Source organism: Panulirus ornatus, chromosome 66, assembly GCF_036320965.1.
Source record: "Panulirus ornatus isolate Po-2019 chromosome 66, ASM3632096v1, whole genome shotgun sequence".
NCBI classification, from domain to species: Eukaryota; Metazoa; Arthropoda; class Malacostraca; order Decapoda; family Palinuridae; genus Panulirus; species Panulirus ornatus.
The window spans coordinates 7,574,281-7,591,425 of record NC_092289.1 but is presented as its reverse complement, the minus strand read 5'-3'; the positions used below and the strand labels follow the sequence as shown (position 1 = coordinate 7,591,425).

The 17,145-nt window shown below is 41.1% G+C and overlaps 1 protein-coding gene across 3 annotated transcripts in view; it reads left to right on the top strand.

The window, feature by feature from the left end:
• Positions 1-17,145, top strand: part of ida (anaphase promoting complex subunit 5 ida) — a 113,616-nt gene that overhangs the window by 10,086 nt on the left and 86,385 nt on the right. For all 3 annotated transcript variants that reach the window (XM_071658198.1, XM_071658197.1, XM_071658199.1), the window contains exons 2-3: positions 1,784-1,939; positions 3,825-3,901. In XM_071658198.1, coding sequence (XP_071514299.1) covers positions 1,795-1,939; positions 3,825-3,901 — 222 coding nt within the window. In that variant the 5' untranslated portion in view covers positions 1,784-1,794. The remainder of the gene's footprint in view (positions 1-1,783; positions 1,940-3,824; positions 3,902-17,145) is intronic.

The following is a 17,145-nucleotide window of genomic DNA, read 5'->3' as shown; positions in this document are numbered from 1 at the left end:
TGGATAGAGTTGTGCGCAGGAGGATGGATGTGCTGGAAATGAGATGTTTGAGGACAATGTGTGGTGTGAGGTGGTTTGATCGAGTAAGTAACGTAAGGGTAAGAGAGATGTGTGGAAATAAAAAGAGCGTGGTTGAGAGAGCAGAAGAGGGTGTTTTGAAATGGTTTGGGCACATGGAGAGAATGAGTGAGGAAAGATTGACCAAGAGGATATATGTGTCGGAGGTGGAGGGAACGAGGAGAAGAGGGAGACCAAATTGGAGGTGGAAAGATGGAGTGAAAAAGATTTTGTGTGATCGAGGCCTGAACATGCAGGAGGGTGAAAGGAGGGCAAAGAATAGAGTGAATTGGAGCGATGTGGTGTACCGGGGTCGACGTGCTGTCAATGGATTGAATCAGGGCATGTGAAGTGTCTGGGGTGAAACATGGAAGGTTCTGTGGGGCCTGGATGTGAAAGGGAGCTGTGGTTTCGGGCATTATAGCATGACAGCTAGAGACTGAGTGTGAACGAATGGGGCCTTTGTTGTCTTTTCCTAGCGCTATCTTGCACACATGAGGGGGGAGGGGGATGTTATTCCATGTGTTGCGAGGTGGCGTTGGGAATGAATAAAGGCAGACAGTGTGAATTGTGTGCATGTGTATATATGTATGTGTCTGTGTGTGTATATATATGTGTACATTGAGATGTATGGGCATGTATATTTGCGTGTGTGGCCGTGTATGTATATACATGTGTATGGGGGTGGGTTGAGCCACTTCTTTCGTCTGTTCCCTTGCACTACCTCGCAAACGCGGGAGACAGCGACAAAGCAAAATAAGAAATAATAAACAATGTGTGTGTGTGCGTGTGTGTGTGTGTGAGAGAGAGTGGATGGGCCATTCTTCGTCTGTTTCCTGACATATTGAGCCAGGACTTCGGTGATTGTCACGTTACACTCCTCTGACCCAAGTAGATAGTAGGTAGGAACATTTTGGTAGGAGAATTAGGTAGAAACATTAGATAGAAGCAGTACATTGGAATGTTAGATAAACACGAGAGAATAGTCATTAGCAGTAATAGGTAGAAGCCTTTGCAGACACTAAGCTAGATTTACCCTCTGCCGGTGGCCTGTAAAGGGTGAGGAACTAAAGGCTAAGTTGCAGCATTGGAATCCATAGTTATGGAGACTCTATTGCCTTGGCCACCCACTTGAAGGAGTTTTAGGAGGAAACAGGCATCAGAGATATAGACAAATAGAAAGTGTAGAAGTTAGATACAGAGTTCTACACACATATCATGTAATAATGCTACAGGAGGATCTGTAAAGTCTAAATAAGGCAGTTGGTAAACTGGTACCAATAGTTGGATATAGGGAGAGAGTGAGTCGGAGAGGAAATGGACATGGTTTCGCAGAAATCAGAAGGCTTAAGGAAGTTTGTGGTATGAAATGGAGATGTAGACAGCAAGCATTTGTGAAGCATTTGTAACGTACAAGGGAGCAAGAAATGAGTACAGTAGAGTAAGTAAAAAAGAACAGAAACATTATTAAAAAGAAATAAGTATACACTTCAAAGATAAAGAAAATTCTGGTAAACTCTCCATTGATTTTTTAAGAGAAGTTTGTCAGGTAAGGATAGAAAGTCAGACAGGAACTCAGAGGGACGGGTTGGTGGGGAATAGAAATGAACATATACACTTAGATTTCTGTACAGTAGACTTAAAGGCTAAGCTAGACCTACAAGGTGATGGAGATAAGAAAATGTATATCCCGTAATCTTATATACATATGTTATTTTTCCTTCAGGTTAAGAAAATATGATTGCCCAGACAGTTACCTCCCTTCATGGTAGTTCAAACAGGAGAGAGAGGGATGTGGTTACACCACACAGCATATCAATACTACTGTTTATTGAAAAATATGCAAGACTTAGACCAAAGTACTGGGACACCAGGCCCTCAGGTAAATAACTTTTCATTTAAAAAGGAATCAATTTATATATGTGAACTTTTCATGTTATCATAAGAAATGAATTATTCATATATAAGTTTATCAGTTTTTAATATTATGATTAGGATTCATTAAAGTTAACTTTGTTGTTAATGTTAAATTCTGTAAAAACATCATTTACATTTGCACTTTTACATATGTCTCACTGCCTCACCCATACGAGGACTATTGGCATTCTGACCACAAACATACAATCTCTCCTTGTCACACATAGCACTTGACAACACTTAACTCATATAGCCCATTCTTTGTAACTCTAGATTTTCCTGCAGAGAGCACTATGTACTATCCCAGCCTTGTGGCAAGATGGTAGTAGCAATAGATAGAAGGAGTAACTAAGAATATTTAGGCAGGAGCATTAGGTAGTAGTGGTCAGTTGGAAAATTAGGTAGGAGCCTCTACAGACACTGCGCTAGAGGTTCTCTCTGTCAGTGATCTGTTAAGGGTGAGGCACTAAAGGCTAAGTAGTGGCACTGGAGTGTACTAGTTGTGGAGACTGATGCCTGTTCCCCCCTGGAACTCCATATCTGGAGCAAATCATTTTGCCACAGAACAGGCCTAATTATTAGCCTATCGTTTTTGGATTTTAGGGTCCTTTTCATGTGTGCCTGCCTACAGCTGAAGATAACATTGAGCTTACCCAGATTCTCTCTTCATTTTGGAACCTTCAGATATGATAGAGGATTTTTGCATATGGATTGCAAACATTTGTGTTTTTTCTTTCTCTCTCTTGGGAGCTTTAGCTGCATAGCTTAGCTGGAGAGATAAAGAGATAAACAAAGGGAGATCCTAATAACTTCATGTGTTCCTGTCAGTCTCTGATTTCCATTTCTGTAAAGGAAAATTTGCATATTATTCAGATCAATTGTTTTGTGACGATCCCTCATGTTCTTCTGGTGCACTGAGTAATTCTTGACTGTCTTCCATGAAGTTTGCTTCTTCACTTTTGGGTTGTATAACACTCCTTTTGAGATAGGATGTTTTCACAGTAAATGCTCGGTTCATCTTGGAAAAAATCTTATAAGCTTATGTAGGTTAAAGGATACAGAATCGTGCGGCTTAAGATTTAGATGCACTATCAAGTTTCTGTAGAGTTTCAGAATGTCAAATAACTGTTATTGCAATATATGATTTTTTTTGCCTTTTCTGTTAAGTTTTTAGTAGAAAGCACTTCATACTATCAGAGAACAAAATGTCCTTATCATTTCCTTGAAATTGATTGTAAGATCTGACATACATTTTATTTTGTAAGAGTATTTGATAGGAATAGTCCTTTGAAACTTGTCTTTTTTCTGTAAAAGTACTTCTTTTAAGACATAATGCCTGTCTTTTCCAACCTCTTATCATTATAGCTAGAAGGCTCTTGCTCAGAACATTCTTTGTTTTGTATGCCATCTGGCAGGAGACCGTTAAGTAAGCTTCATTAATTTACATACTGAAGAGATGCAGCTGTTAGCCCCCCTTTCCCATTTTAGAGTAATTAGTGCATTAAGGACAACTTATGATTAGTGTATTTTTGATGGCAAGTGGCTAGAAACTGTCCATCCTATTATGTAGTTTATCATTTAATTTTACAGGGTCTCTAATGGATTTTGTTTGACTGGTTTTTAAGCAGAGATCTCTACCCTTTGCAGGTTGTTCAGGTATAAAACAGAGTCAGTACAACCAATATTTTTTTTTCATTTTGAAAAGCTGTATGTAATATCTGTATGCTTCTTGTGAAACACTGTGAATGAGTGCTTTTTCTCTGAGAAACGGTATAAAAACTGAAAAATTATGTTAATCACATGGTATACCAAAAAGGAAATCTAATTTGAAATACTTTTGAATTTCATAGATTCCAGTACATCACACCCAGACATCACACCACAGGAACGTAAAGCAACATGCCTCATGACTGTGAGGCTAGTTCAGGTTAGTTTCTGTTGTAGTGTACTGAATGTACATGTGCTATGTATTAGATTTATCATGTATGCTTTGAACAAGACTAAGCATAGGAAAGAAAAGAATGTATGCACTCTAGTTACTTTGTTTATGAATAGAATCACACTTTTCAAGAGTGAAACTGAGAAGTATTAGTCTTTTGAGGGTAGGGAAATAAAGTATACGGATGTGTGGAGGTGTAAACATTTCTGAGATTTCAAATGATAAACTTATTTGATTTGATGTTTAATTCTGCTTTGTATTAATGTTATAGGTTAAGCTATCCCCCTCTTACCTGAGAAGATTACTACACATTAAAAGATTCGAAAGATATTAGTCTTTAAATCTAAAGGAGCAATAAAGTTTTGCTCAGTGATCATTGGATGAAGAGGAAAGGTCTTTGGTCTTCCGTTGAATAAAGGAATGCTTTGCCTCATGTATAAGGTACTTGCATTGATTGCGGCAGTGGAAAATGTTGAATAGGAGTTAGAGAGAAGGTTTTTCCCTGTCCGATTTGCCTAATTGCTTAACTTAATGGCCTCAAGACAGGAACAATTGAACTATAGCTTATAGGAAGTGATTGTCTTGGCAGAGGCAGAACATCACATAAAAGACAGTAATTTACCTAAGGGAAGTCAGAAAATAAGTTTTGTATGTTACTCCTGTCAGTTTTGATGTGGTGCCAACATTTATGAATATGAGGGGCTGCTGGAAGGGGAGATGCCAAGATACATGTGTGAGAGTGTGTTCAAATGAATCAGTTGTGGGCAAAATTACGTAGCTACAGCATGAAGGATTCAAGGAAAAACAGATCCAAAATATTAGAACAGTGGTCAGGAATATGGGTGGAATGGGTGGTAATTTGCTCTAGATCATTGAGAATGGAGAAAGTGAGGGTTTCAATTCCTCCATCAGATGAATGGGAAGAGTTCAGCTATTCCCTGTGGTGAATTTTGAAATTCCCCAAGTAGATGATCTCAGCTTGATGGTGAGAGAATATCACTGCCTCATGGCAGGAGTTTCGATGGTCAAAAAAAGTTATAAGATTTGTAGAATTAGAGGAGCAGTAGGCAAAACAAAGGAAAACAGTGGTAGTTGAGAGACAGACATTGAGCCAGATAACATCAAAGTATGGATCCTCAAGGTATGTCCCACTTACAAGTGTATTGATGTTGGAATGAGCACAGACACCACCTTTGAACCAGATGCATGAGTGAAGATTATAGTTGAATATGAGAAAGGGGCTAGTGAGAACATCGTCATATGGTTGGGTCTCAGAGACAAGTAAGGCATCAAGAGAGTTACTCAACAGATGTGACAGAAGAGAGGTTACTAGAAAGACCACAAATGTTGGTTATATTGAATAGAAAATGAGACAGGCTGGTACTACAACTGTCTGAGTCCTCCCACTCATTAGCAGTAGAGTCAGGTAGGAACCCAGAGATTTTTAGCACCCTGTTATGCTGCCGACTAGAGGCCATAACCTTGTTGGACTTTATTAGGGTTACGCTTTAAAATGATTGATGGCAAACTTTTATCTAAAGCACTAACACATCTTGGAAAGTAAAAAGAACATTATAGGAAACATTTTGGATATTTTTTCTACTTGTGCTGTTTCCCTCCTGAGCAAGGTAGCACAAGGAAAAGACCCAAAAAAGGTTGCATTTGCTTACATCCATTCTCTAGTTGTCGTGTGTTGTGTACTAAAATCACAGTCCTTATCCACAGTATGGTCTGACAGGCCTTCCCAGGGTTTTCCATAGCCCTGAATGAGTCCATTGACAGAACATTGTTCCTGTATATGACATCATTTCAGTCCACTCTGTACTGTGCACACCTCCTGCATGTTCAGGCTTTGATCAGTCAAAATCTTTTTCACTCCATCTTTCCATCTCCAATTTGGTCTCCACCTTCTCCTTATCCCATACACTTTGGACATATATATCCTCATTGTTAACCTCTCCTCACTCATTTTATCTATGTGTCCAAACCACTTGAGCACACCCACTTCATCTCATTTAACCACATTCTTCTTATTACCACACCTCTCTCATGCTCTTTTAGTACTTACTCAGTCAAACAACCGGCACTGTATATTGACCTTAAACGTTTTATTTCTAACCCATCCATTCTTCTCTGCCCATCGACATCAATAGACGCTGCCCCCATTCATAAAGCATTGTTGGGACTACAGTCCCCTCAGATATCCACATTTTTGCCCTGCCAGTGAACAACCTCTCTTTACATATGTTCCTCACTGCTCCCAGAACCTTTTCCTCTTCACCCACCATATGACACACTTCTGCCTTCATGGATCCATTTGCTTCCATATCCACTCCCAGATATCTATTATTTTTTTTCTTTTATTATACTTTGTCGCTGTCTCCCATGTTAGCGAGGTAGCGCAAGGAAACAGACGAAAGAATGGCCCAACCCACCCACATACACGTCCACACACACACACACACATATACATACCTATACATCTCAACGTATACATATATATATATACACACACAGACATATACATATATACACATGTACATGATTCATACTGTCTGCCCTTATTCATTCCTGTTGCCACCCCGCCACACATGAAATATCACACACACACACACACACACACACACACACACACACACACACACACACCTGCATGTGCGCGAGGTAGCGCTAGAAAAAGACAACAAAGGCCAAATTCGTTCACACTCAGTCTCTAGCTGTCATGTATAATGCACCAAAACCACAGCTCCCTTTCCACATCCAGGCCCCACAGTACTTTCCATGGTTTACCCCAGATGCTTCACATGCCCTGGTTCATTCCATTGACAGCACGTCAACCCTGGTATACCACATTCTTCCAGTTCACTCTATTCCTTGCACGCCTTTCACCCTCCTGCATGTTCAGGCCCCGATCACTCAAAATCTTTTTCACTCCATCTTTCCACCTCCAATTTGGTCTCCCACTTCTCATTGTTCCCTCCACCTCTGACACATATATCCTCTTGGTCAATCTTTCCTCACTCATTCTCTCCATGTGACCAAACCATTTCAAAACACCCTCTTCTGCTCTTTCAACCACACTCTTTTTATTCCCACACATCTCTCTTAACCTTTCATTACTTACTCGGTCAAATCACCTAACAACACATATTGTCCTCAAACATCTCATTTCCAGCACACCCACCCTCGTCTGCACAACTCTATCTATAGCCCACGCCTCACACCATATATCATTGTTGGAACCACTATTCCTTCAAACATACCCATTTTTGCTTTCCAAGATAACGTTCTCGACTTCCACACATTCTTCAACGCTCCCAGAACTTTCGCCCCCTCTCCCACCCTATGGTTCGCTTCTGCTCTCATGGTTCCATCCACTGCCAAATCCACTCCCAGATATCTAAAACACTTCACTTCCACCAGTTTTTCTCCATTCAAACTTACCTCCCAATTGACTTGTCCCTCAACCCTACTGTACCTAATAACCTTGCTCTTATTCACATTTACTCTCAGCTTTCTTCTTTCACACACTTTACCAAACTCAGTCACCAGCTTCTGCAGTTTCTCACCCGAATCAGCCACCAGCGCTGTATCATCAGTGAACAACAACTGACTCACTTCCCCAGCTCTCTCATCCACCACAGATTGCCTGCTTGCCCCTCTTTCCAAAACTCTTGCACTCACCTCCCTAACAACCCCATCCATAAACAAATTAAACAACCATGGAGACATCACGCACCCCTGCTGCAAACCAACATTTACTGAGAACTAATCACTTTCCTCTCTTCCTACACGTACACATGCCTTACATCCTCGATAAAAAACTCTTCACTGCTTCTAACAACTTGCCTCCCACACCATATATTCTTAATGCCTTCCACAGAACATCTCTATCTTATGCCTTCTCCAGATCCATAAATGCTACATACAAATCCATTTGCTTTTCTAAGTATTTCTCACATACATTCTTCAAAGCAAACACCTGATCCACACATCCACTACCAGTTCTGAAACCACACTGTTCTTCCCCAATCTGATGCTCTGTACATACCTTCACCCTCTCAATCAGTACCCTCCCATATTATTTCCCAGAAATACTCAACAAACTTATACCTCTGTAATTTGAGCACTCACTTTTATCCCCTTTGCCTTTGTACAGTGGCACTATGCAAGCATTCCAGATATCTAAAACGCTTATTTTCCTCCAAATTTTCTCTATTCAAGCTCACATCCCAGCTAACCTGTTTCTGTGTCTGCTAAGCCTAATGTCCTTGTTTTTATTGATATTTACTCTCATCTTCCTCCTATCACACATTCTTCCTAACTAAATCACAAACTTTTGTGTGGTATGTATATCTATGTAACTGAAATCTGCCATTACTGCCGTGTCATCAGCACTGTAGCGGTTAGCTTCCCTGACAATGATGCATTCATGGGCTGCCCAGGGTCAAGTGCATAGGTTTGAATCCTGGTTGTGGCAGTCAGTCAACCCACCTGTTCATCCACCCCAAGGGGTTGGTTAATAGAATGGGTAACTAGATTATCCTTCGTTGAGGGACAAGTTAGTTGGGATGTGAATTTGAATGAAGAAAATTTGGAGGAAGTGAAGTGTTTTAGATATCTGGGAGTTGACTTAGCTCTGAATAGAACCATGTAAGTGGAAGTGAGTCATAGGATGGGGGAGGGGGTGAAAGTTCTGGGAGCGATGAAGAATGTGTGGAATGAGAGAACGTTATCTGGGAGAGCAAAAATGATTGTGTTTGAAGGAATAGTAGTTCCAACAATATTGTATAGATGCGAGGCATGGGCTATAGATAGGGTTTGTATGGAGGAGGGTGGATGTGTTGGAAATGAAATGTTTAAGAAAAATATGTGGTGTGAGGTGGTTTGATCTAGTAAGTAAGGAAAAGGTAAGAGAGATGTGTGGTGGTAAAAAGAGTGTGGTTGAGAGAGCAGAAGAGGGTGTTTTGAAATGGTTTAGTCACATGGAGAGAATGAGTGAGGAAAGATTGACAAAGAGGATATATGTGTCAGAGGTGGAGGGAACGAGGAGAAGTGGGAGACCAAATTGGAGGTTGGAAAGATGGGGTGTAAAAGATTTTGAGTGATCGGGGCCTGAACATGCAGGAGGGTTAAAGGCGTGCATGGAATAGAGTGAATTGGAATGATGTGGTATACCAGGGTGGACATGCTGTCAATGGAATGAACCAGGGCATGTGAAGCATCTGGGGTAAACCATGGAAAGTTTTGTGGAGCCTGGATGTGGAAAGGGAGCTGTGGTTTCGGTGCATTGTACATGACAGCTAGAGACTGAGTGTGAACGAAAGTGGCCTTTGTTGTCTTTTCCTAGTGCTACCTCACGCACATGCGGGGGGAGGGGGTTGTCATTTCATGTGTGGCAGGTTGGCGACGGGAATGAATAAGCGCAGACAGTGTGAATTATGGACGTGTATATATGTATATGTCTGCGTGTGTATATATATGTATACGTTGAGATGTATAGGTATGTATAAGTGCGTGTGTGGGCATGTATGTATATACATGTGTATGTGGGTGGTTTGGGCCCTTCTTTCGTCTGTTTCCTTGCGCTACCATTTTGACACAGGAGACAGCGACAAAGTATAATAAATAAATAAATTATATTTATTTATTTATTTTGCTTTGTCGTTGTCTCCCGTGTTCCCGAGATAGCGCAAGGAAACAGATGAAAGAATGGCCCAACCCACCCACATACACATGTATATACATACATGTCCACACATGCAAATTTACATATACCTATACATCTCAACGTATACATATATATATACACACACAGACATATACATATATACATATGTACATAATTCATACTGTCTGCCTTTATCCACCCCACCACACATGGAATAACAATGCCCCCCCCCCATGTGCGTGAGGTAGTGCTAGGAAAAGACAACAAAGGCCACATTCGTTCACACTCAGTCTCTAGCTGTCATGTAATAATGCACCAAAACCACAGCTCCCTTTCCACATCCAGGCCCCATAGAACTTTTCATGATTTACCCCAGATGTTTCACATGCCCTGGGGGCTAGAAACCATCCCCTCCTTGTATTTTGATTTTCTAAAAGGGGAAACAGAGAGGAGTCACACGGGGAGTGCTCATCCTCCTCGGAGGCTCAGATTGGGGTGTCTAAATGTGTGTGGATGTAACCAAGATGAGGAAAAAGGAGAGGTAGGTAGTATGTTTGAGGAAAGGAACTTGGATGTTTTGGCTCTGAGTGAAATGAAGCTCAAGGGTAAAGGGGAAGAGTGGTTTGGGAATGTCTTGGGAGTAAAGTCAGGGGTTAGTGGGAGGACAAGAGCAAGGGAAAGAGTAACACTACTCCTGAAACAGGAGTGGTGGGAGTATGTGATAGAGTGTAAGAAAGTAAACTCTAGATTGATATGGGTAAAACTGAAAGTGGATGGAGAGAGATGGGTGATTATTGGTGCATATGCACCTGGTCATGAGAAGAAAGATCGTGAGAGGCAAGTGTTTTGGGAGCAGCTAAGTGAGTGTGTTATTGGTTTTGATGCATGAGACCGGGTTATAGTGATGGGTGATTTGAATGTAAAGGTTAGTAATGTGGCAGTTGAGGGAATAATTGGTGTACATGTGGTGTTCAGTGTTGTAAATGGAAATGGTGAAGAGCTTGTAGATTTATATGCTGAAAAAGGACTGGTGATTAGGAATACCTGGTTTAAAAAGAGACATACACATAAGTATACATATGTAAGTAGGAGAGATGGCTAGAGAGCGTTATTGGATTATATTTTAATTGATGGGCACATGAAAGAGAGACTTTTGGATGTTAATGTGCTGAGAGGTGCAATTGGAGGGATGTCTGATCATCATCTTTTGGAAGTGAAGATTTGTAGAGGTTTTCAGAAAAGAGGAGAGAATGTTGGGGTGAAAAGAGTGGTGAGAGTAAGTGAGCTTGGGAGGGAGACTTGTGTGAGGAAGTACCAGGAGAGACTGAGAACAGAATGGAAAAAGGTGAGAACAAAGGAGGTAAGGGGAGTGGGGGACGAATGGGATGTATTTAGGGAAGCAGTGATGGCTTGCGCAAAAGATGCTTGTGGCATGAGAAGTGTGGGAGGTGGGCAGATTAGAAAGGGTAGTGAGTGATGGGGTGAAGAAGTAACATTATTAGTGAAAGAGAAGAGAGAGGCATTTGGACTATTTTTGCAGGGAAATAATGCAAATGAGTGGGAGATGTATAAAAGAAAGAGGCAGAAGATCAAGAGAAAGGTGCAAGAGGTGAAAAAGAGGGCAAATGAGAGATGGGGTGAGAGAGTATCATTAAATTTTAGGGAGATTAAAAAGATGTTTTGGAAGGAGGTAAATAAAGTGCTTAAGACAAGGGAACAAATGGGAACATCAGTGAAGGGGGCTAATGGAGAGGTGATAGCAAGTAGTGGTGATGTGAGAAGGAGATAGAGTGAGTATTTTGAAGGTTTGTTGAATGTGTTTGATGATAGAGTGGCAGATATAGGGTGTTTTGGTCGAGGTGGTGTGCAAAGTGAGAGGGTTAGGGAAAATGATTTGGCAAACAGGGAAGAGGTAGTAAAAGCTTTGCAGAAGATGAAAGCCGGCAAGGCAGCGGGTTTGGATGGTATTACAGTGGAATTTATTACAAAAAGGGGGGGTGACTGGTATTATTGACTGGTTGGTAAGGTTATTTAATGTATGTATGACTCATGGTTAGGTGCCTGAGGATTGGCGAAATGCTTGCATAGTGCCATTGAACAAAGGCAAAGGGGATAAAAGTGAGTGCTCATATTACAGAGGTATAAGTTTTTTGAGTATTCCTGGGAAATTATATGGAGGGGTATTGATTGAGAGGGTGAAGGCATATACAGAGCATCAGATTGGGGAAGAGCAGTGTGGTTTCAGAAGTGGTAGAGGATGTGTAGATCAGGTGTTTGCTTTGAAGAATGTATGTGAGAGATTATTAGAAAAGGAAATGGATTTGTATGTAGCATTTATGGATCTGGAGAAGGCATATGATAAGAGTTGATAGAGATGCTCTGTGGAAGGTATTAAGAATATATGGTGTGGGAGGCAAGTTGTTAGAAGCAGTGAAAAGTTTTTATTTAGGATGTAAGGCATGTGTACGTGTAGGAAGAGAGGAAAGTGACTGGTTCTCAGTGAATGTAGGTTTGTGGCAGGGGTGTGTGATGTCTCCATGGTTGTTTAATTTATTTATGGGTGGTGTTGTTAGGGAGGTGAATGCAAGAGTTTTGGAAAAGGGGGCAGGTATGCAGTCTATTGTGGATGAGAGAGCTTGGGAAGTGAGTCAGTTGTTGTTTGCTGATGATACAGCGCCGGTGGCTGATTCGGGTGAGAAACTGCATAAGCTGGTGACTGAGTTTGGTAAAGTGTGTGAAAGAAGAAAGCTGAGAGTGAATATGAATACGAGCAGGTAAAGCTACAGGGCCTGACGGGATGCCTGCCAGGGTACTTAAACGCTGTGCTAAACAACTGACACCTGAACTGACCACATTATTTCAGGACTCAATAGATCAGGGAGTGGTGCCTTATAAATGGAAAGAATCGGAAGTGAAACATATTGCAAAAATTAACTGTCCGAAAGATCCCAAAGATTTTAGACCTGTAGTATTGACATCTAACATTATGAAATGTTTAGAAAGTATATTGAAAAACTACATCTGTGAAAGAACAAATAATTTAAAAGACCCTATGCAGTTTGCTTATTGCTATGATAGGAGTGTACAGGATGCAACACTTACATTATTAAATGATGTTAACGAGCACTTAGATAAGACTAAACCACAAATTAGAGCACTGTTCATCGATTTTAGTTCAGCATTTAACACAATGCAACCTCATATTTTGCTTAATGAAATGTTACAAATGAGTGTAAATAGAAACATCTTAAAATGGATTTTTAGCTTTTTAACACTGAAACCTCAATATACCAATGTAAATAATGTCAATATATGGTGTGGGAGGCAAGTTGTTAGAAGCAGTGAAAAGTTTTTATCGAGGAGGTAAGGCATGTGTACGTGTAGGAAGAGAGGAAAGTGATTGGTTCTCAGTGAATATAGGTTTGTGGCAGGGGTGTGTGATGTCTCCATGGTTGTTTAATTTGTTTATGGATGGGGTTGTTAGGGAGGTGAATGCAAGAGTTTTGGAAAGAGGGGCAAGTATGAAGTCTGTTGGGGATGAGAGAGCTTGGGAAGTGAGTCAGTTGTTGTTCGCTGATGATACAGCGCTGGTGGCTGATTCATGTGAGAAACTGCAGAAGCTGGTGACTGAGTTTGGTAAAGTGTGTGAAAGAAGAAAGTTAAGAGTAAATGTGAATAAGAGCAAGGTTATTAGGTACGGTAGGGTTGAGGGTCAAGTCAATTGGGAGGTGAGTTTGAATGGAGAAAAACTGGAGGAAGTAAAGTGTTTTAGATATCTGGGAGTGGATCTGGCAGCGGATGGAACCATGGAAGCGGAAGTGGATCATAGGATGGGGGAGGGGGCGAAAATTCTGGGAGCCTTGAAGAATGTGTGGAAGTCGAGAACATTATCTCGGAAAGCAAAAATGGGTATGTTTGAAGGAATAGTGGTTCCAACAATGTTGTATGGTTGCGAGGCGTGGGCTATGGATAGAGTGGTGCGCAGGAGGATGGATGTGCTGGAAATGAGATGTTTGAGGACAATGTGTGGTGTGAGGTGGTTTGATCGAGTAAGTAACGTAAGGGTAAGAGAGATGTGTGGAAATAAAAAGAGCGTGGTTGAGAGAGCAGAAGAGGGTGTTTTGAAGTGGTTTGGGCACATGGAGAGAATGAGTGAGGAAAGATTGACCAAGAGGATATATGTGTCGGAGGTGGAGGGAACGAGGAGAAGAGGGAGAGACCAAATTGGAGGTGGAAAGATGGAGTGAAAAAGATTTTGTGTGATCGGGGCCTGAACATGCAGGAGGGTGAAAGGAGGGCAAGGAATAGAGTGAATTGGAGCGATGTGGTATACCGGGGTTGACGTGCTGTCAGTGGATTGAATCAGGGCATGTGAAGCGTCTGGGGTAAACCATGGAAAGCTGTGTAGGTATGTATATTTGCGTGTGTGGACGTATGTATATACATGTGTATGGGGGTGGGTTGGGCCATTTCTTTCGTCTGTTTCCTTGCGCTACCTCGCAAACGCGGGAGACAGCGACAAAGCAAAAAAAAAAAAAAAAAAAAGTAATGTCGTCTAATGTGGTAGTTACCAACACAGGAGCCCCCCAAGGTTGTGTATTGTCCCCTGTTCTCTTTACCTTGTTCACAGATGATTGTAGGAGTGGAACTGATGACTGTACTATTATAAAATATGCCGACGATACAGTTATCCTAGGAAAAGTTGTCAACGATAATTATGAACCCTATTTAACTCAAGTCAAAAAATTTGTTGACTGGAGTAAACAAAATTTTTTGGAGCTTAATGTTAAGAAAACTAAGGAGATGATATTCAATTTCGGAACTAAAAATGAACATGTACCTGACTTATTAACAATTAAGGAAGAACATGTTCAAAGAGTAAACCAGTACAAGTATTTGGGACTTATGATTGATGACCAGTTGAAAGGCAGTGTTAATGCGGATATGGTGTCAAGGAAATGTAACCAAAGACTACACTTTGTACATATATTGCGCAACCTAAATGTAGATAAAGTGATCATTAACTTATGTTACAAATCAATATTAGAATCAGTTCTAAATTTTTCAGTGACTGCCTGGTATGGGAAACTTACTTGTAAAGATAAAAATAAGTTGGGAAGAATTATTAAAAAGGCAGGAAAATTAGGTGCGGCGACCACATCACTAGATAAGCTTTATCAGACAGGCGTAATGAAACAAGTAGATAGGATTATGAAAGATGTAACCCATCTGCTATACAATTGTTACACATATTTAAGATCAGGAAGGAGGTTAGCTTTGCCCATGCAGCGTACTGATAGATTCAGAAAGTCTTTTGTACCTAAAAGCATCCTCCTTTTCAATCATTTGTCATCACAATAGGAAAGTGAAATATTAAAGTGTTTCCTTTAATATTTTATTGCTTTATTGATTTTATTATTCCTTTAATGTAGAAACACAAGGGAGCTCTCAAAGCCAAGAAGAATTTCATTTTGTAATATATCTTGTATTACAATTTGACTAATAAAAACTTACTTATTAGGTACAGTAGGGTTGAGGGACAAGTCAATTGGGAGGTAAGTTTGAATGGAGGAAAAACTGGAGGAAGTGAAGTGTTTTAGATATCTGGGAGTGGATTTGGCAGTGGATTTCCATCCACTGCCATGGAAGCGGAAGTTAATCATAGGGTGGGGGAGGGGGTGAAAATTCTGGGAGCCGTGAAGAATGTTTGGAAGTCGAAAAAATTATCTCAAAAAGCAAAAATGGGTATGTTTGAAGGAATAGTGGTTCCAACAATGTTGTATGGTTTCGAGGTGTGGGCTATAGATAGAGTTTTGCGGAGGAGGGTGGATGTGCTGGAAATGAGGTGTTTGAGGACAATATGTGGTGTGAGGTGGTTTGATCGAGTAAGTAATGATAGGGTGAGAGAGATGTGTGGTTATAAAAAGTGTGGTTGAGAGAGCAGAAGAGGGTGTTTTGAAATGGTTTGGTCACATGGAGAGAATGAGTGAGGAAAGATTGACCAAGAGGATATATGTGTCAGAGGTGGAGGGAAGGAGAAGTGGGAGACTAAATTGGAGGTGGAAGGATGGAGTGAAAAAGATTTTGAGTGATTGGGGCCTGAACATGTAGGAGGGTGAAAGGCGTGCAAGGAATAGAGTGAATTGGAACGATGGGGTATACCGGGGCCGACGTGCTGTCAATGGATTGAACCAGGGCATGTGAAGCGTCTGGGGTAAACCATGGAAAGTTGTGTGGGGCCTGGATGTGGAAAGGGAGCTGTAGTTTCGGTGCATTATTACATGACAGCTAGAGACTGAGTGTGAACGAAAGTGGCCTTTGTTGTCTTTTCCTAGTGCTACCTCACGCTCATTTGGGGGGAGGGTTTTGTTATTTCATGTGTGGCGAGGTGGCAATGGGAGTGAATAAAGGCAGACTATGAATTATGTACATGTGTATATATGTATATGTCTGTGTTTGTATATATATGTATACATTGAGATGTATAGGTATGTATATTTGCCTGTGTGGATGTGTATGTATATACATGTGTATGTGGGTGGGTTGGGCCATTCTTTCATCTCCCAGGGAACGAGGAGAAGTATGAGACCAAATTGGAGGTAGAAGGATGGAGTGAAAAAGATTTTGAGTGATCGGGGCCTGAACACACAGGAGGGTAAAAGGCGTGCAAGGAATAGAGTGAATTGGAACGATGTGGTATACCGGGGCTGACATGCTGTCAATGGATTGAACCAGGGCATGTGAAGCGTCTGGGGTAAACCATGGAAAGTTCTGTGGAGCATGGATGTGGAAAGGGAGCTGTGCTTTCACTGCATTATTACATGGCAGCTAGAGACTGAGTGTGAGCAAAAGTGGCCTTTGTTGTCTTTTCCTAGTGCTACCTCGCGCACATTTGGGGGGAGGGGGTTGTTATTTCATGTGTGGCGGGGTGGTGATGGGAATGAATAAAGGCAGACAGTATGAATTATGTACATGTGTATATATGTATTTATCTGTGTGTGTATATATATGTATATGTTGAGATGTATAGGTATGTATATTTGCATGTGTGGACGTGTATGTATATACATGTGTATGTGGGTGGGGTAGGCCATTGTTTCGTCTGTTTCCTTGTGTGTCGTAGAAGGCGACTAAAAGGGAAGGGAGCGGGGGGCTGGAAATCCTCCCCTCTCAGTTTTTTTTAATTTTCCAAAAGAAGGAACAGAGATGGGGGCCAGGTGAGGATATTCCCTCAAAGGTCCAGTCCTCTGTTCTTAACGCTACCTTGCTAACGCGGGAAATGGTGAATAGTGTGAAAGAAAAAAGAAAGATATATATATGCCCATATATGCACATATACATACACATACACAGACATATACATATATTCACATGTACATATTCATACTTTCTTGCCTTCATCCATTTCTGTTGCTACCCCACCACACAGGAAATAGCATCGCTACCCTCTGCTTGAGTGAGTTAGTGCCTAGCAAACAGACAAAAAGGCCATGTTTTTTTAACACTCAGTCTCTAGCTGTCATGTGTTATGCACCGAAACCATAGTTTCCTATCCACATCC